This window comes from Belonocnema kinseyi, chromosome 7 (genome assembly GCF_010883055.1).
Source record: "Belonocnema kinseyi isolate 2016_QV_RU_SX_M_011 chromosome 7, B_treatae_v1, whole genome shotgun sequence".
NCBI lineage: Eukaryota > Metazoa > Arthropoda > Insecta > Hymenoptera > Cynipidae > Belonocnema > Belonocnema kinseyi.
The window spans coordinates 41,307,726-41,329,400 of NC_046663.1; the positions used below are offsets into that span (position 1 = coordinate 41,307,726).

General features: G+C 22.4%; 1 protein-coding gene across 3 annotated transcripts in view; it reads right to left on the bottom strand.

Moving 5' to 3' along the window:
* LOC117176310 (exonuclease mut-7 homolog) overlaps positions 1-21,675 on the bottom strand; it is a 63,278-nt gene that overhangs the window by 29,093 nt on the left and 12,510 nt on the right. For 2 of the 3 annotated variants that reach the window (XM_033366518.1, XM_033366519.1), the window contains 3 exons: positions 17,287-17,525; positions 13,774-14,141; positions 8,208-8,402 (listed from right to left, as the gene is read on the bottom strand). In XM_033366518.1, coding sequence (XP_033222409.1) covers positions 8,208-8,402; positions 13,774-14,141; positions 17,287-17,525 — 802 coding nt within the window. The remainder of the gene's footprint in view (positions 1-8,207; positions 8,403-13,773; positions 14,142-17,286; positions 17,526-21,675) is intronic. The other variant, XM_033366520.1, reaches the window with a different exon arrangement.

Sequence of the window (21,675 nt, forward strand, 5' to 3'; positions counted from 1 at the left end):
AAAATTAAAATTCGAAAATTTTTTCTAAAGCCTCCAGGGGACTTCGTTTTCGCACGAAAAAATTTTATGTGCCCTTATTGCATCCGGACCCACAATTTATCTCAAAAGAAAAAAATGTCTTTTCTATTATAAAAGCTGACTTATTAACAAAATACTTGCATTTTTAACAAAATAACAAAATGTTTAACAGAATAGTTGAATATTGAATCTAAAGAGACTAATTCCCAACGAAAAAGTGTCAAAATTTATATTTTAATAAAAAAATAATGAAATTAATACAACAAAAGAGCAGAATTTTGAAACAAAAAAGACAAATTTCCAACAAATAAAGATTTTTCACTCAACAAGTAAATGAAGGTTTATCTAAATTGCTGAACCTTCAAGCCAGAAACAAAATATGAATTTACAACAACTAATTAATTTTCCACGAAACTGACTTAGCAAAAAAGTGATTTCTTAACAAAATGATTCAACCAAATCTTTGAAAAAATTTAATTTCTTCTAAACCAGATGAAATTATAAATTAAAAAGATACCCTTTCGAAAAAAAGAGCTCAATTTTCGCTTGAAAAACATTTCAGTCGAGTTTTCACGATTAAAATACGAATTTTGAAACAAGAAATAATTTTATACGAAAACAATTAATTTTCAATCCAAAAAGGCGAATTTTTAACCAAAAATGATAACTTTTTAACAAAATTGTTGAATTCTCCACCAAATAATTGCATTTTTATAAAAAAATAGATGAATTTTTTCTTAAAGTAGAAGAATTTTTAATTCCAAAAAAAGTCGAGTTTTCATTAAAAAAAGATTCAAGTTGACTCTGCAAGATCAAAAATTGAAATTTTTAACCAAAAAATAAGTTTTTACGAAACAAATTGAATTCTCATTCAAAAAAGACGAATTTCTTCAACAATAAAGGAGGAATTTTAATCAAAAGAGATGAATTCTTTACCAAGTAGTTGCATTTTTATCCAAAAAAGATTAAATTTGGGGCTAAAACAGATGAATTTGTGGTAAAAAATGAAAACTTTCTTTTTTAAGTGGAACATTATCCAGAAAAGATTTTAGTTCATTTTTCAACACCAAAATATAAATTTTAAACAAAAGTAAATTTTCTACGAAATAGTCAAATAAGAAAATAGTATCATAGCTTAATTTCCAACGAAACTATTGTACTTTTATCCAAAAATTAAAAACAAAATCAAAATTTTCAAAAATAGTTGAATTTTTATTCAGAAAATATTTTTTGTTTTTTTTTTCAAAGCCGAATATTATATTTAAACAGTAGAATTTTTAAACAAAAATAAAGACTTTTAACCAAATTGTTGAACTTTCATCCAACAGTTGCATTTTTATCCAAGAAGGTTTTAATTTCTGCTAAAGCAGGTGAATTTTAAAATCAACAAAAAATAATTGAATTTTTAACCGAAAAGTTACATTGTTATTCAAGAAAGATGAGATTTCTCCTAAAACAGATGATTTAAACAAAAAACCTTTAAAAAATAGTTCAATTTTCATCCAAAAAAGACTTTAGTTCACTTTCTAACATTGAAATAAAAATAGCAAACAATTTGCAACCAAAATCGATGCATTTTTAAGAACGTTATTAAATTTTTAACTAAATAATAAGATTTATAATAAAAAGGATAATCCTCAGAAAGAACATTTTCGGAATTTTATTCCTAAATTATTCAGATTACATACAATTACATACAATTTCAACGTTTTCTAATGGAACTGTCAATTGAAACAAAAATTTGTATCTGAAATTTTTCAATTTGGAACGCTTTTAATTAGAAATAATACCATGGGGAAAAATTGTACTTCAAAGCTTTTCCGCAAGAAGCGCTACGAACAATGGCCAACTAACTAAAACCCAATATTGCTATGCGTCCAAATTTTCCATAGGCATTTATTCTACTTCGTGACATAAAGTTAAACTATTTGATATAAAATTATATATTTTTTATATATTGGAAATAATTTAGAAACAATAAATATACTTTTAAAAAATTAATCGAATAAAATTTGGTCTAACATCGCGTTCATTGTTGAAAGTATGTAGTTGCAAATTAAGATAATTTGTTAAAAGTTCGTCTTTTTTGGTAGAAAGCTAATATTTTTGGTTGAAATTTATTTATGTGGTAGAAAATTCAGTTTCGGCTCGAAAATTAATAAATCTAGTAAAAAATTTTGTATTTTGTTGAAAAATCGTCGTTTTTGGTATAAAATCGATTTTTTAAAATTAAATCCAAGTATCCTTTATTTTAAATTGAAAGTTTTTTTTTTTTTTTGAAGTATCACCTATTAAATTTATTGTTGGAAATTCATGTTTTTAGGTTAAAAATTAAACTTCCTGATTGAAAACGGAACTACTTGAAAGCTCATTTTTTTCGCTGCAGATTCATAATTTTAGTTAAAAATGTTTATTGTTCAAAAGTAATTTTTTAACTGAAAATTTAACCATTTTGTTGAAAATGAAACTGGTTATCAATTAACTTTTTTTTGTTGAAAATTCATATTCACGACTAGCAAATTCAACAATTTGATATACAATTAAACAGTTTGGTAGAAAATTGAACTGGGTTTTATAAAACTCGTCTTTTTCGCTTGAAAATAGGTTAAAAAAAATGTTTCACTGTTTCATTCAAGTTTCAATGCGTTGTAAGTTTAAATAAACTTTAATTAATGTAGGTAGCGACAAATTTTATCCAGATTATGCAAAGAATACAAATAATAGACGATAGGAATTGAAATAACAATTTTAACCTAATTGTTAGATCCGATTTTTAAATAGTAAATATTTCAAGTATAAATTAATAAAAATTTACAATGAGTTCATTTTTGTTTCAAAACAAGTCCATTTTAGTTTATAATCTTTTGAAAACCACAATATGTAGTATAATAATTGTTGCTCTTTTTTTTTTAGAAATATATTTCTGTCAAAAAATGTGTTTTTCACCGTATAATATGTAAATTTAATACAAAACCCTTTGTTTCTGATACATACTTATTTTTCTTATCCAATAAATACTTTAAACTCCGTAAAAAAACCTTTAAAACACTTTTATGCACAATTTAAAATTCATCCTTAAAATCGTACCTATTCTTTATAGTTCGGATTCTTGTCACCAGGTGGCATGTCGCAGTTTAACCATTCCCAATAGTTGAATGTTTAACTAAAAAAAAGAAAGAATTTCCAACAGAATATGGAATAGTTACATTTTTAATGAAAAAACAATTAATTTCAACCTTATGAATTTTTCAACTAAAATGATGAATCTGCAATTAAAATATTTGAATTTTAAACCAGAAAGATGAATTTTTAACTGAAATTCTAAATTTTTAACTAGAATAATTGACCTTTTAAACAAACAGATTAATTTCTACCAAAAAATAAGAATTTTCAAGTAAAAAATATAATTTTTAACCAAAAATTGAATATTTAAATAGCTTTCAATCAAACAGTTCATATTTCAATCAAAGAAATGAATTTTTAATGAAAATGATAGGTTTAAAAAAAAATAATTTTCTGCAAAAGAGTTTAACTATCAACCAAGTGATTTTAATTCCAAACTAAAAGATGAATTTTGCACTAAAATGATAAATTTTTAACTGCAATAAATTAATTTTCAATTGAAGAAGACAAATATGCAACCCGGTAGATGAATTTCGAACTTAGAAAAAAGAAATTAAAAAAAATGGAATAGTTACATTTTTAATTAAAAAAAAAAAAAAATAATTAATGCAAGACTTGAATTTCCAACCCAACAGATGAATTTTTAAACCCTGCGAATAATTCCCGACCAAAAAATGCATGAATTTTTAACGAAATAATTAAGTTTTCAACTAAAAAAAAAAGAATTGCCAACAGAAAATGGAATAATTACATTTTTAGATAAAAAAAATTTGCAACCTAACTAAAGAATATTCAACTAAAATGATGAATTTTAAATTGAAATACTTGAATTTTAAACCAGAAAGATGCATTTTTAATTGAAATTCGAAATCTTTTTTTAAGTAAAATTATGGAATATTCAGTTAAAAAAATACATGTCAACCTAAAAACATTTTTTAAAAAGTTGTCAAACAGCTTATTTTTCGAACTAAGAAATGTATTTTTAATTAAAAAGATGAAGCTTCAACCACAAAAATTAATTTTTAACAAAACAAAATAGTTAAATTTTCGGCGAAAAAATTCCTCTAAGTCTAAATTGAAAACATAATTGCAACTAATTAATTTTATTTACAATCTAAAAGATGAATGTTCAACTAAAATGATAATTATTTGACTGGAATACTTGAATTCTTAAACAAGTTGAATAGTTGAATTTTCAATTGAAAAAAGAGAAATTTTCAGCCAAACTGTTAAATTTTGAATTAGAAAATATCAACTCTATACCCACTAAAAAGATAAAATTTTAATCATAAAGATTAATTTTCTACAAAACAAACTAATTTTTCACAAAGTACATAAATTTTCAAACAAATAGATTAATTTTTCAAAAAAATATCAATTGTTCAACCAAATAAATGAATTTTTGTAAAAAAGGATAATCGGAATAGTTAAACTTTTAGTAAAAGAAATAATTTTCAGCCAAAAATATTAATTTTTAACCAAAATTATGGAATATTCAACTGGAATAACAGTTACATTTTCATTTAATAAAAATAATTTTCAGCCTAAAAACGTCCAAATAAAAAACAAGTTTCTGATCAAACAGTTAACTTACACAAAAATAGATCACAAAATACGAGAATTTTCAACAAAATAGTTAAATTTTCAATTTAAAAATAAAATTTGTTATCCAAATAATTGTATTTTGAACTGAAAAATTAATAATTTTCAACCAAAAATGGAATAAGTGACATTTTTAATTTTCAAAAATAATTTAAAACCAAAAATAAGAGTTTTCAACTCAACAGAAAAATTTTCAACTAAAATTATGGAATATTCAATTGGAATAAGTTAAATTTTATATCAAAAAATTACTTTCAACCAAAAACAAAAACAAACCTTCAATAAAAACAAACTTTCAAAAAATAGTTACGTTTTCAAACAAAATGATAAATTTTCAAACAAAATTGTAAATATTTAACTGAAATAGTTCAATTTTAAACCCGAAGGGTACATTTTTAACTGAAATTCTGAATCTTTAACTAGAATAATTGAATTTTTGATCAAACAGATTAATTTTCTACCAAGAAGATATAACTAGAATAATAGTTACATTTTAAGGTAATAAAAATTGTCAACCAAAAAAGAAACAAATTTTTAACAAAATAGTTAAATTTTCGTCAAAAAAATCCCTTTTCATTGAATGAAAAAACAAGTATTGTCTTGTCAATGATAAATTTTCAACGAAAAAAATTAATTTTCTACCAGAGAGTTTAACTTTTAACCAAGAAATTTTATTTCTAACTAAATTTTCCGTTAAAAAACTGAATTTGAACAAACAAAAAAAAAACGAATTTTCCACAAAATAGTTTTTTTTTCCAACCAGAGAGGAATTTTCAACGAAAAAAATGTATAAAAGTAGTTCAACTTTGAACAAAGTAATTTTAATTCTTCAACCGAAAAGATGAATTTTCCACTAGGAAGATTATTATTCAACAAAATATATAAATTTTCAATTACAAAAGCTCAATTAAAAAAAGTGGTATAGTTGAATTTTCAGTTAAAAAGATATATAAAATAATTTTTTTTATATTGCCGTTTAAATATAATGCTAATATATAATAAATATAATTTCTATATCTATAGATGACAAACTCTTAAAGAAAGACCATGAACGAATTTTTTTTATGTTTGACGACGCTCAAATTAATCGAAAATTATTTTTGGAATTGCTATAATAAATCCACGTTAAAATTAAATTCTGGGAATTGAGAACAAGAAAATAAGTATTATCACCTTGTTTTTAAATTTCTGTTTAGAACTTTTAGACGTTGGGAAGGTATCAAGAAATATTTGATAAATTTTCGAAAATGTTTCCGAGCTTTCAAATATTTGTAATCTATTTAAAATGAATTTTTCTCAAAATTTTCAAATTATTCCAAATTAAAAAAAATACTTTCCAGTATTCTAAATTTCCCTAGAAATTTAAAGAAAATTTGTTTATTCTGTTGAAAACTTTCGAATTTCTACCAATTATTTCTTGAATTTACCCGATTTTTGTTCGTTTTTATTTTGCAATCTTACCAAATTGAAACATTTTTCTTTAAAATCTTCTAAACTATTTTTAGAAAAATCAGAAAATCGTTTTGTAATGTTTAAAAACCTTTTTCAATTTTCTCTTAAAGTTCATTTCTCAAAATAAAAAAATTATTTAAAATATCTCAAAACTATCCAAATTTTTCCTGTGTTTTTTTTATTTATTCCGTAAAATTAAAGAAATTGCCTTACAATTTTTCCGATTCTTCTTTTACTATTTTTGAAATCTTCTAAAATCTATTTAAATGATCTCTTCAAATTAATTCTTCGAAATAAAAAATTATTTAAATTTTTCTTAGGAACTTGAAAAAATGTCTTTCGTTTCAAAATTTTTAAATATCTCCTCAACTTACTCAAATTTTTTCTAAAATTATGTAATATGGCAAAAATGCAAAATACTGCTTTGAAAGCTTTCACACTTTTGAAACATTTTTAGGAAATAATTTGAAATGTTTGATATTTTTTCGATTTTCTCTTAAAATTCCTTACAAAACAATCATTTAAAAATTTCCCATCAATTTTAAGAACTTTTTTCACACCCTGGCAAAATTCAGTTTACCTAATAAATTTGTAAATCTTGAAAAATTTAAAAAAATGGTCTTAAATCTTCCATATTTTTTAAAATCCATATCTTAAAGTCTTTAAAACTTAAAATTATTCTTTGAAAATAAAACCGAAACCCTTTCTCCTCAGAGGAGGCTGAACCAGACCGACGCATTTTCAACAAAAGGATTGCATTTTTCAAACAGAAATAGAATAGTTTTAATTGTCAGTTTGAAGAACTTATTTTCAACCAAAAACAAAACGAATTTTCATCAAAAAAGTTAAATTTTCAACTAATTAAATGAACCTTCAAATATAACAATTAATTTTTCAGAAAGTATCTACATTTTTTATAAGAAATATGACTTTTTAACAATATAATTGTATTTTCAACAAAATAATTACATTTTCAACCATATAATAGAACTTTTTAACAAATGAACTTTTACACAAAAATATAGTTGGAGTTTCTAATTAGATTTAAGTTCAGGGTGCCCGTTTTAAACAAAAAGAACAATCAGGGTCATTTTTGGTTTTACAAACATTTTTCACGGACAATGAAATTTAAAAATTCAATTTCTAAAACTGTCTAAAACTAAAAAATTTTCCATTTTAAGCAATACAAATTAAGCTGCAAATCATTTGAAACAAATTTAGACTGGAACCACTTAAAATTGAGAGATGGAATTTTTTTTATAAACTGAACACTTCTAAAATTAGAATTTAAATTGTAAATAATTTCAAAAATCTTCAAAAGCTTCCGAATTTTATTTCAAAACCTTGAAAAATCTAAATGTTGTATTAGATTTTTTCAAATTGTGAATTATTTTTGAAATTTTTTCAGAACAAGTTTGGAAATATTTTTAAATATTCTCCTACAATTCATTTTTTTAGTTAAAAAAATAGTTATTTTCAATTTTCCTAGGAATCTTGAGAAAATCTTTTTTTATTATTTTAAAGCAAATATTTATTTAAAAAACCAAATTCAACAATGTTATTTACAAATTCAAAGTTTTCAAATATAACAGTTCAAACTCTAACGTTTAAAGTTTTTTTTATTAGTTTTGAACACTTGTTTTATAATTACTGATTTTAAATGAATAGTCAAATATTTCTGAATATTAAGCAATTGATTTTTTCTCAATTAAAATATTTCAAATTCTCATATTTTAGACAGAAACAAAATCTGAAATTTAATAAATTTAAATATAATAATTAAAAAATAAATTAATGTCCAGTTCAATTTTAAAAATCATTATAATTTATATTCTCAGTTGAAAACCAAAAAAAAAATTTTGTCCAAAATTGTCGAATTACACATTGTAAACTGAAATATATTATAATTAAAACATATAAAAATTCAACTAATTGTTTTTTGTAACTGTCAAAATTAAACCTAAACAGATTTTTTTTCTAAAAATTTGTAAAATTTAATAAAAAATACTTACCGAAGCTTGGCTTCCATTCAGAATCGATGCCCACAAGACTGACTCCTTTCATCAGTTCATCGAGAAATTCCTCGAAAGATCTCTTGTCGTTTACTAATATTATACATTCTCTTGGTAACTTTAAAGTATGGTAATTGACACAACCGTTCACGTCCAAATTTTCTTCAGCAGAACCACTCGCACCTTCATCTGTTCCTTTTTTAACACACAAATTGTCAATAAACATATATAAACTAGAGATTTTCGAGTCCACAATGCTGATAAAACAAAGGAAACAGGGTAATTTTGTGCGAAAATATATATTTATTTACTAAAAAAGGAGAATTTTCAACTGAAAAAGATCCATCTTAAAAAAATGGAAAAGTTACACTTTACATTAAAATATTCATTTTAAACAACAAAAAAAGCTTTCGACTAAACAGTTAAATTTTCGACAAAAGACATAAGCTTTCAATAAAAAAAAATTTTAACAGTGTAGTTTAACTTGTAACAACGTAGTTAAATTATTAAACAAAAAGATGATTTTTTAATAAAGTAATTTCAATCAAGAATAATAACTTTCTGTCCAAAAGACGAATTATTAACAACATATATAAATTTTCAACAAAATATTTAAATTTGTATCCAAAAACATGAATCTTCAATCAAAAGAATGAATTTTTAAAAGAGAAATTAATTTTTAATGAGAAAAGATTTTAATTTAAAATAAAAAACAGTTGAAATATCAACAGTTATAACTAACAAAAGACTACATTTCAACAAATTATTTTAATTTCTAATAAAAGAGATGAAGCTTCAACAAAAAGAATTGATTTAAAAAATTAATTTAAACTATGAGCCAAGGTGTTAAATTTTCAACCAAAAAGTTGAATTCTCATCTAAAAAATACCGATTGTTAGCCAAAAATTGAATAGGTAAATTTTCAATTACAATAATTAAGTTTAAACTAAAAAAACAAAATTAAAAATCCAAAGAAACGAATTTTGAACCAAATGTTTCATAACAAATAAATTTTAAAAATAAATGAAAATAAAAAATAACGTTTAAAGAAGGAAGATGCATTTTCAACCAACTGGTTGAACTTTCAAGCAAAAAAAAAAAAACGAATTGTGAACAAAATAGGTACATTTTTAACCAAATATTTGAACTTTTAACAAACTAATTGAATTTTTAAGTAAAAAAGGCTTTTTTTAGAAGAATGTTAACTTACTCATTCAAAAAGTTTAATTTTCAACAAAAAAAGTTAATTTTTATACCGAAAAATATCAATTTCTAACCAAATATCGAATAGTTTAGTTAGCGATTAAAAAAATTAATGTTTAACCAAGAAAGATGAATTTTCAGCTACATAATTCGAGTTAAAAAAAATTACCTAGAAAAAAAATGATTGAATTTAAAGCAGAAGAAACGAATTTTGAACAAAATAATGTTTAAAAACAAATAAATAATAATAACCAATAACGTCTAACAAAGAAAAATGCATTTCTAACCAAATATTGGAACTTTGAACAAACTAGTTGAATTTTCAAGTAAAAAAGGCTTTTTTTATAAGACTCAGAGTGGTCGTTTTAATCGACGAAATAAATTCCCTGTTTTTTCTCGATTCGCGAAAATTTTTCACGGTCAATAAAATTAAATAAATGGAACACTAAAGCTAAAAAATTGTTCACTTGAGGTAATAAAAACTGAGCTGCAAATGAAAGCACTCAAAGTGGAACTGTTAAATTTTGAACTTTTACAATTGACATTTAAAATTTTTTAATTAAAAAATGTTATATTCAAAATGCTGAATAATTTACGCGTATAAAATTAAAGGTGCTAACATTTTTCAATATGAAAAAATTTAAATCCACGTTATCATTTGGAATGCTCTAAATTAAAAAATCAATCAATAGACTTTAAAATTTTCAAAATTACATAATTTTAAGGAGTTTTAAGCTAGAGACATTAAATATTGAAAAATTGAAAAATTTTTAACTGAACACTTTTTAAATTAGAAATTCAATTATTTTCTTTCTCAATAGTTTAAACATCCTTGGAAATGTTCAAAATTTTATTTCAAAATCTTGAGAAATCTAGAAGTTGTTTTAAATTTGTTTTAAATTTAAAATTATTTTGGAATTTTTTTCAGAGCTTCTAAATATCTGTCAAAATTTATTGAATTTTTTTACCATTTTCAGAAAATCCTGCAAATTTTGGAAAATTTCTTTACATTTTAAATGTATAAATAACAATAGGATAATTAAAAATAATTTTTCATTTTTAAAAATTGTTTTAAGAGAATATCTAAAAAGTTTTTCAAAGATTTAAACAAAATTTTCAAAAAAGATTCTAGAAGATTTTAAGAAAAAACTTTCTAAAATTTGCATGATAATTTTTAATCTTTTTAAAACTCCTAAATATCTCTTAAAATTACTCATATTTTTTCGAAAAATGTTCATTTATAAATTATATATCAAAATTAAAAAATTTCACTTACAAATTAATCATTTTTCAAATACAACAATTAAAATTGTAACGTTCAAAGTTTAAATTCTCTTAGAAATTTTAACGATTCCAGGTTTTCTTTGTCAAAAAATTCAGTTCAAGATTCTTTACTTTTAAATATTTGCTTTCAATTTACTTGTCTTAAATAAAAATTCGAATATTGCTGAATATTCAATAATTAATCTTTTTTTTTAATTAAAAATTTCAAATTAAATGGGTTAAAAATTGAATATTTTCAACTGAAACAATATTTTAAATGTAATAAAATCCTTTAATTAAGAATATATTATTAAGTTATTTTTAAGTTGAAAATAGTTTATAAAATATCAGTCACACATTCACATTTGTTTAATGACTAAGACTTTCAAATTGAAACCGTTTAAATTTTAACGTTAAAATCTGAAAATTCTTTAATTTTGAACTGATTTCAAATCTTTTTGTCAAATCGTTTTTGTTCACTCTTCATTACTTAAAATACAGAAACATAAAAAAAAAATTTATTTATTAAATAAAAAACTTTTTTGTCCCCAATTTGCAACATCAAAGGCTTTTATTTTTTATTTGTTCAAGTCTTTAAGAAAGCATTTAAAAATTCTTTAAATTAAAAATGTAAGCTTACAAATAAAAATTTTAAATGGAAAGTGTTTCAAGTAAAAAAATTTCTAATTACGCATTGTAAGGTAAATAATAGCATAATTGAAAAACAAAAAAATTCCACTAATTACTTAAAAACTGTTGAAATCGAAGGTGGACAGAATTTTCCTCTACAAATTTGTAAAATTCGAAAAATTGCCAGTCATTTCCCGGTCCAGCGGCCACCCTGAAGACTGTTTAATTATTAACTTAAAAAGTTTAATTTTCAACCAAGAAAGATGAATTTTTAGCCACATAATTCGAGTTAAAAAAAATTATCTCGAAAAAAGATTGGATTTAAGGCAAAATAAACAAATTCTGAACCAAATGATGTTTAATATAAAAAAAAAATAACGTTTAACGAAGAAAGATGCACTTTCAACCAATTAGTCGAGCTTTTAAGCAAAAGAAACGAATCGTGAAGAAAAGAGTTGCGTTTTTAACCAAATATTTGAATTTTTAACCAATCAGTTGAATTGTTCAGTAAGAAAAGGCTTTTTTAGAAGACTATTGATTTATTATCGTAAAAACTTTAATTTTCAACAAAAAGGTTCATTTTGAACCAAGAAAGATTATTTTTTATACAAAAAGATGAATTTTCAACCAAAAAGATTAATTTTCTATCAAAAGAGATCAATTTATAGCCGAATATAGAATAGTTAAATTAGCGACTGAAAAATTAATTTTTAACCAAGAAATATGAATTTTCAGCTGAATAGTTGAGTTAAAAAAATTATTTTGAACCAAATGATTAAACTTAAAGTGAAAAAATTTAATTTTCAACAAAAAATTCTTTTTAACAACACAAAAATTATTTTTGCCACAAAAATATGAATTTTCAAACAAAAAGATTAATTTTCTAGCAAAAAAAAAAAAACAATTTCTAACCAAACATAGAATAGTTAAATTAGCGATTAAAAAAATTAATGTTGAACCAAGAAATATGCATTTTCAGCCAACTATTCGAATTTGAAAGTAAAAAAATACTGTTTTTTAGAAGACAGTTGATTTTTTAGCACCAAAAGTTTATTTTCAAGAAAAAATTCATTTTTAGCAAAGATAAATTATTTTTGTTATAAAAAGATGAATTTCCAACCAAAAAGATTAATATTCTATCAAAAAACATCAAGTTTTAACGAAATGTTGAAGTTAGAGATTTAAAAAAAAAGTTTAACCAAGAACGATGAATTTTCAGCTAAATAGTTGAGTTAAACAAAATATATTTTTAACAAAGTGATTGAAGTTAAAGTGAAAGAAATTTAATTTAAAAAAGAAATTATTTTTGCCACAAAAAGATGAATTTTTAACCAATTTTCTACAAAAAAAGATCAATTTCTAACCAAATATAGAATTTAGAACATTTTGAAATAAATGACTGAATTTAAAGCAAAATAAAAAAAATTTGGTACCAAATGTTTAATAACAAAAAATTAAATATTAATAAAAAATAATGTTTAACCAAGAAAGATGCATTTTTAACCAACTATTTGAATATAACAGTAAAAAATATTTTTTTTAATAGACAGTTGATTTTTTAGTTTCAAAAGTTTAATTTTCAACAAAAAAGTTCATTTTTAGCAAAGAAAAATGATTTTTGTTATAAAATTATGAATTCCCAACCAAAAAGATTAATTTTCTACCAAAAAAGATAAATTTCTAACCGAATATAGAATACTTAAATGAGCGATTATAAAAATTAATGTTTAACCAAGAAAGATGAATTTTCAGCTGAAGAGTTGAGTTAAAAAAAATATATTTTGAAAGAAATGATGAAACTTAAAGTCAAATAAATTTAATTTTCGAAAAAAATTTAACTTTAACAAAAAAAATATATTTTTGCCACAAAAAGGTGATTTTCCAGCCAAAAAGATTAATTTCCTACAAAAAAATATCAATTATTATCAATATTAATGTTGAAACAACAAAGATGAATTTCCAGGTAAATAGTTAAGTTAAAAGAAAATAATTTTGAATAAAATAATTGAAATGATAGCAAAAGAAATTTATTTCAAACCAAATAATGTTTAATAACAAATATATACAACCATGAATTAAAAAAAATTGTAACCAAGAAATATGAATTTTCAGATAAATAGTTGAGTTTAAAAAAAAAATCATTTTAAACCAAATGGTTCAGCTTAAGCAAATAAAACAAAATTTGAACAAAATCGTTGCATTTAAAAAAAAAAAGAAGTGTTGAACAAAATAATTAAATTTCAAATAAAACAGTAGAATTTTCAACCAAAAAAAGATGAATTCTCAACCAAAAATACAAGAGTTGATTTTTCAATAAAAAAGAATCAACTTTAAACAATATTTTCAATTCACTTCGCATTTTAACGAAAAAAACTTAAAAGGGAGAATTTTCTTAAAAACTGGGGAAAAATATTATTATTATTTTTTTTTAATGGAAAAAGAATGCACACATATTAAAATATAAATTTACCATCTGGATTTTCATTGTCCAATTGTGCGATGTTCCATGGCCACTCACTTCGCGGGACGTTCAACGATTTTGCAAAATACAGAGCTTCTTTGGCATTTGTGTGAGATAAACTTTTGATCAATTCCAACTGTAAACGCTCGTCATCTCCAACGGCTTCCCTCGCCATTTCTCGCCAACTTTCGGCACTTAAACTGCAATCGACGAATCGTTTGTATATTAAAAATTGCATTGCCCCTTCGCCTCTTTTTTGGTTCAAATACGGACACGATTCGACCGGAAGTTTGTATATTTTTGCGAGACGTGCAACCAGTTTAGACATCGGTCTTAATTGTACAGTTGACATTTTTACATCCGGTATGTTGTTCTCACTGAAAATTAATACAATTATTTATCGTCAAGTATTATTATTCTATTTTTTTAAATAGATGATTTTAAAATCACATTTTGTAGGTTTTCAAGAATTTTGAAGGCGTGCTTTAAGTTAATAAAGTTATAATTTAAATGTTTTCCTTAAGATTCCAGGGAAAACTTAAATTATTTCCTTTTTAATATTAATTTAAAGAAAAGATTTGAAATGATTTTCTAAATTTTCGGAAAATAATTTTGAAGATTTCAAAGCAAAATTTTTCAATTTAGCAAGATTACAAAATTGTGCAGCAAAATAAAATAAGTTTGAAAGATGATAAGAAATTTTGAAAGGATACCAAGGTAATTTTATTTAAAACGAAAATTAGATTTTTGGAGATATCGAACAAAAAATTGGGAAGCTTTTAAGATTTCTCGGAAAATTTTTTATAATTTTTTATTTCAAAATATTTATTTTAAATGAATATTTAAAAAGATTTTAAAGCATTCCAAAGATTTTCTAAATTCTCCAAAAATAATCTATACGGTGTTAAGGCATTTTTTTTAAATTTTGAAGTATTTGCTCAGAATTATTAGAAACACCCACATCATTTAAAAAGATATTTACTACCTTTTAATCAATTTTAAAAATGATAAAAAAATTTGATAATATTTTGAAAAACAAAATGTCCTTTTTTAGGGATTTTGAAATAAAATTTTGAAGGCTTTAAGGATTTTAAGACTTGCTGTAACTTATTTTATGATTCCAGGGAAAATTTAAATTCATTCTTTTTTAAATTCATTTAAATTAATTCTTCTTAAAATTAGTTTAAACAAAAGATTTGTAAAAATTTTAAAAGCTTTCATAAATTTTCAGAAAAGAATTGAAAAGATTTTAATGCAAAATTTTTCAATTTTGCAAGATTACAAAATTGTAGAAAAAATTGGAATAAGTTTGAGAGATACTTAAAAGTTTTGAAAGGATACAAAGATAATTTTATTTAAAACACAGTGCAGATTTTTGGGATATCGAACAAAAAATTTGGAAGCTTTTTAAGAATTTTCAAAGGTTTTAAGAGAATAACAAAATTTTCTTAAGATTTCTCCTAAATATTTTAATGATTTTTTATTTTTAAATATTTATTTTAAGAAAATATTTAAAAAGATTTCCTAAATTCTCGAAAAATAATCTAGAAGACGTTAAGGCATTTTTTTTCTTAATTTTGCAGTATTTTTTCAAAAAGGGGAAATTTAAATCAATGCTTTTTTAATATTAATTTAAAGAGAAGATTTGTGAAATTTTTAAAAGCTTTCATAAATTTTTAGAAAAGAATTGAGAAGATTTTAATGCAAAAATTTTCAACGCTGCAAGATTAGAAAATAGTAGAAAAAATTCAAATAAGTTTGAGATATATTTAGAAGTTTTTAAAGGATGCAAAGACAATTTTATTTAAAACAAAGTGTTGATTTTTGGAGATATCGAACAAAAAATTTGGAAGCTTTTTAAGAATTTTGAAAGGTTTCAAGAGAATAACAAATTTTTTTTTAAGATTTCTCGGAAAATTTTTCGTAATTTCGTATTTATAAAATTTTTTTACTTGAGAGAATACTTAAAAAGATTGCAAAGCATTTCAAACATTTTCTAGTCTCAAAAAAGAATCTAGAAGATTTTAAATGAATTTTTTAAATTTTTGTGTATTTTTTTTAAATGTTTAGAAAAATTCAAATAAATTTAATAAATATTTAATAATTTAAAAAGACGATAAAAAAATTACAGATTTTTGAAATTGTCCAAAGCGAATCCAGAATATTTTTAAATAATTTTAGGAATAATTCGATTCAATTAAAAAGATATTTAGGAAATTATGAAGAGATAACAAATATTTATTAAATATTAAATCAAATATATAATATTATATTAAATATTGATGATGGTTTTTAAGGCATTACAAAGATTTTCTAAATTCTAAAAAAAATAATCTAGAAGATGTTGAGTAAATTTTTTTAATTTCTTAAAAATGTTTAGAAAAACACGAATAGTTTTAAAAAATATTTAACTTTTTAATAAATGTAAAAAAAATTTGAAACTATTTTGAAAAACTTAAAACAACATGTAGATTTTTCAAGATTTCGAAACAAAATGTTAAAGATTCATAAAAATTATGAAAAGTTTGAGGACAATAAAAAAATGATTAACATTTTTTAAAATATTTAATTACATGCGTTATTTTTTTTTTACTGATTTCAACAAAATATTTAAAAGAATAATAAAAAAAATTAAAAAAGATATCCAAAATAATAAAAAATGAATCAGTAATATTTTAAAACAATTTTAGAAATTGTTAGAAATTGTTTACAATTTTCTCGAGACCTGGGCACATATTTATATACCCTGAAAGCAAATAAACAAAGAAAATTTAAACAATAGTCTTTTGACATTTTTTTCAAATGATTTTTTTTTCTCCAAATTATAATTTGTCTTAATTTTTTCATCCCGGACTGAGAATTGAACTATTCTAGTTGGAAATTTAATTGGAAACGGGTATTTTGAATAAATTATTAGATTTTAAAGATGAAAATGTTTTTCAACTATCTGCCGAAACTTAGTATTTTTAATAAAAATTCATTAGATTTTAAAGTTTTTTTCACACGAAATTTATTACTTTAAAAAAAAATTATTAAATTTCGCGAGAAAAAATTTATTATTCAGCAATTAAGAATAGAATAAAATTGAAAATGGAGGAAAATGGCACATTTAGTTTTTAGTAAATATTTCAATCGTTAAAAAAATTAAAATCGATTTTTTCGATAATAATATAATAATAAAACCATTTTTTGTTACGTTATGTTAGTGTTGTCAGCCGAAAATTAATATATTTTTTTTAACAAAAATGCGACAGTTTGATTGCATATTGATTACACAATAATATTATAATATATTAATTCTGAAGTTACGATATCAATTTTCATGAGTTATCAGACATGTCCTTTCATAACTTTTTAATTATTTTCGATAAAAAAAGGTTTAAATTGGTTTTAAAAAATGTTAAGTTTAAATTGTTTAAATATTAATGTTATATTTTAATTTTTTTTTTTTAATTTCTTGAGACAAAAGAAATAAAATTAATTAATTTACTTAAAGAAAATAAAGATATAAGATCTGCTTACGTGATAAATTTATCTAAGATAATTTGAATGCTCTTTCCTGGAGCTAAAAGATTATCTAAATACTGAACCAAATTCTTCTGAATATCTGGCTGATTAGCTAGAAAATCTTCCACGACTGTAACCTTATTTTGCAAAATTAGGGGAAGCAGCAAAATTTCCGGCTCTGCAAAAAATGGTTGTAAATTCAACATCTCGGCGTATTGTGCCGCTTCTTTGTACTTTTTCTGGCGAAGCATATCCTGAAAATAATGTTTAAAATTCTATCAATCACAATCTCAATGTTTAAGAAAGAAATGCTCGAAATGTTCTAAAAAAAGCAGAAATACGGTGATTGTCGACGAAAATAGTTAAGTTTTTAATCGAAAAAGAACAAATACATAGTTTAATTCTCAACAGCAACCAAAATTAACTTTAGACCAAATAATTATATTTGAAATCGAAGTTTTTAACCAAATAGTTAAATCTTTAAGCCAAAAAGACAAATTTTTAGATCACAGTTGAATTTTCAATAGAGAACTTTTCCACTAAAAACTAGTAATTTTTAATTTAAATGAACGAATTTGTAACAAAATCGTATAATTTTCGACCATAAAAATGCCTTTTTAACTAAATAATCCATTTTAAACCAAATAATTAAATTTTTTGCAACATAATTAAGTTTTTAACCAAATAGTTGACTTTTTAAACCAGAAGTTGATTTTCAACAAATAAAGTTATTTTCTACCAAAATAATAGAATGTAATAAAAATGTTAAATTTAAAACAAATACTTAAATTTCCAACACGGAAATATGCATTTTTAAACAAAAAATCCATTTTCAACGAAACAGTGGAAATTATTATGGAAATAATAGAATTTTTAATCCCAAAAGACGATTTTTCTACGTACATTTCTATTAAAAAAAAAGAATTTTCAATGCAAAAAAAACGAATTTACAAGAAAACAGTGGAAATAAAAAAAACAAGAATTTTAAGAAACTTGTTGAATTTTTCAGATAAAAAATTAACTAAAGAGTTAATAAACAATCAGTTAATTGTATATCTGAAAAATTAAATTTTTTAAACAAAGGGGAGACTTTTCATCGAATTAGTTTAATTTTTAACCAATAGGTCCAATTCTTAAACAAAAAAGATTAAACCTCAACCAAAAACAATTGATTTTTGAACCAAATAGTTGAATTTTTAAGTTATCAAACAGAATTTTTTATAAGTCTGTTTTAAAAAAGACGAATTTTCAACAAAACATTTAAATTTTCGACGAAAAAAGATCACTTTTTAACAAACAGAATAATTTATAACCAAGAAATTCAAATTTAAACCAATTACACTTAAATTTTCAAGCGAAAATAAAAATGTTCTACAAAAATAATGTCTTTTCTGCAGAATATATTAATTTTCAAACAAATAGTTCCATTTTATATAAAAAAGATGTGTTTTCAAGAAAGAATGAAATAGTTGAATTTCCAATAAATAAAAGATTAATTTTCAATGAAAATTATAATAGTTCATTTATCATTCGAATAAATATTTTATTTTAAATAAAAAACTGTCAAATTTAACCAAATAGTTCATATTTCAACAATAAGATATTTTTATTTCCATCAAAAATAATTTGATTGAACAAAAAAAGGCGAATTTTCAACAAGAAATATTTCAATCTTCAACAATTCAATAGAGAAAATTTTTGTAACAAAACTGTTGAATTTTCAAGCCAAAAAGTAAAATTCTTAAAAAATACAGTTGAATTTTTTACCCAAAAAGACGAATTTTGATCAAAATAGTTTAATTTTTGGACCCAAACAACGAATTTCCTACAAATTTTTTTTTTTTTTGATCAAACGAGTTAATTTTCAATCCAACAGTTGAATTTACACCCAAAAAAGTTATTTTTTAACCAAATAGTTGAACTTCCGACAAAAAAAATATTAATTTTCATCGAAAAAGTTTATTTTCGACCACATAATTCTGTTTTACGAAAATAGTATAAATATTCAGCAAATAATACGAATTTTCTACAAACAGTTGAACGTCAAACTCGAAAATACGATTTTTAACAGAAAGGTTAATTTTCAACCAAATAGTTCAATTTTAAACTAAAAACGATCAATTTTTACCAGAAATTGAATAGCTAAATAAACAGTTCAAAACATTAATTACAATAAATAGCTCAATTTTGATCTAAGATCGATCAATTTTTAACAAACAATGGAATAATTAAATTTTCAGTTAAAAAAAATTAATTTCAAATATAAAAAACGAATTTTCCAAAAAAAGTTTAAATCGTAATCCAATAAACTGAATTAAAAAATAATGAACAAAATGAATCAACTAAAAAAAAAGCTTTCAACCAAGTAGTCGAATTTTCAAGGAAAAAAGATAAATTTTCAATGAAAAATTTATTACTTGAATTTTCAATTCAAAATATAAAATTGTAGCGAAAAATGGATTTGTGGAATTTTCAGTTAGGAAAACTAATTTTCAGCTAAAAAAAAGCTAGTTTTCATCAAACTTTTTCAATTTTGAACCAAAATATAGAAATTCTGAACGAATTTCCAACTTATAAAAGATTTGTCGACCAAAACAAGAATAGTTCAATTTTAAGATAAAAACCGCACTTTTTAACCAAAAGAAAAACAAATTTCTAACAAAATAGTTCACTTTTCGTTTGAGGACGTGAATTTTTAGAATAAATTAATTTTTAATAAAAAAAAAATGGCAACAAAATTGTTAATTTAAAAAATTTTTAAATACAAATTATCTACAAAACAGTTTAATTGTCAACAAAAAAGTTATTTTTGAAGAAATTTTTTTAATTCACAACTAAAATGAACCTTTAATTTTAATACCTAAAATTATATTTTTACATTGGGAATGATTGAACTGCGATGTGTCACCTGGTGTCAAAAATCCGAACCAGAAAGAATAGGTACGATTTTAAAGATGGGTTTTAAATTGTGCATAAATGTGTTTTCAAGATTTTTTTTGCGGAGTTTAAAGTATTTATTGAATAATAAAAATAAGCATGTATCAGATACAAAGGGTTTTGTATTAAATTTACATATTATAAGTTGAAAAACACATTTTTTGACAGAAATATGTTTCTAAACAACAACAAAAACAACAATCATTATCAAATTGTTGAATTCTTTACCAAATTGTTGAATTTTCTAGGTAAAAAGACGAAGTTTCTTTTAAAATGTTAAACTTTCAGCCCGTGAATATGAATTTTCAACAAAATACACACATTTTTACCAGATTTTTAAATTTTTTAGCCGGAACCATGAATTTTCTACAAAGTAATTAAATTTCAACCAAAAAGATTAATTTTCTACCAAAAAAGATGAACTTTTAACAAATTATCTCAACTTACAACTAAATATTTTCAACAATGAACGCGATGTTAGTCCAAATTTTATTCGATTAATTTTTTTTTTCGTTTCTAAATTATTTCCAATTTTTTAAAAATGTATAATTTTCTATAAAATAATTTAACTTTATACCAAATTGTTGAATTTTCTCGAAAATTAGTCGAACTCTAACGCTCAAAAATTTTGGTATTTTTTTCAATGTATAAGATGGAAATTCAATCTAAAACTATTTATTTTTGATGAAGATTTGATTTGAGTATTCAATCATATTTTTATACTTCACAAAACAATCATAAAAACACTTTGGTGCAAAATTTAAAATACACCTTTAAAATTATACCCAGTCTTTCTAGTTCCAGTTTTCGACACCAGGTGGCCACCACCATTCCCAATAGAAATTTATAGAGTTCTTAAATTCCCGAGAATGTAAGTTCAGGATATATGACCGAGAATATGGCAGAATTTAGAAGAATTTAAAAGAATTAAAGAATTTACGACTTTTAACAATATTTTTATTGTTCAAATTATATCAGCGGTTGAATATAAATTATTTTCTAGCATAGACATATTCAGGAATTACAGTGTTTCATATACAAATTAAATTTTTTTAAATGTATTAATTTATTTCAAACAAAAAAAAGTTATATTTTAATAAAAAATGAATGAAATTTGTACAACAAAAGAAAAGAATTTTTAAACCAAAAAGACGAATTTCCAACAAATGAAGATTTTTTACTCAAAAAATAAATAAAGTTTTCTCTAAATTATTGAACCTTCAAACCAGAAGACAAATTTTTTTATAAACATTAAATTTTCAAACAAAAAATATGGCTGTTCAACAAACAATTAATTTTACACGAAACTGATGCAATTTTACCCAAAAAAAAGGAAATTTGAAACTAAACAATTATTTTTTACAAAAAAAAAAAAACGCGAATTTTCAACTGAAAAATGTCAATCTTTAAAAAATGGAGAAGTTACATTTTCTGTTAAAAAATGAATTCTAAACAAGACATAAGCCT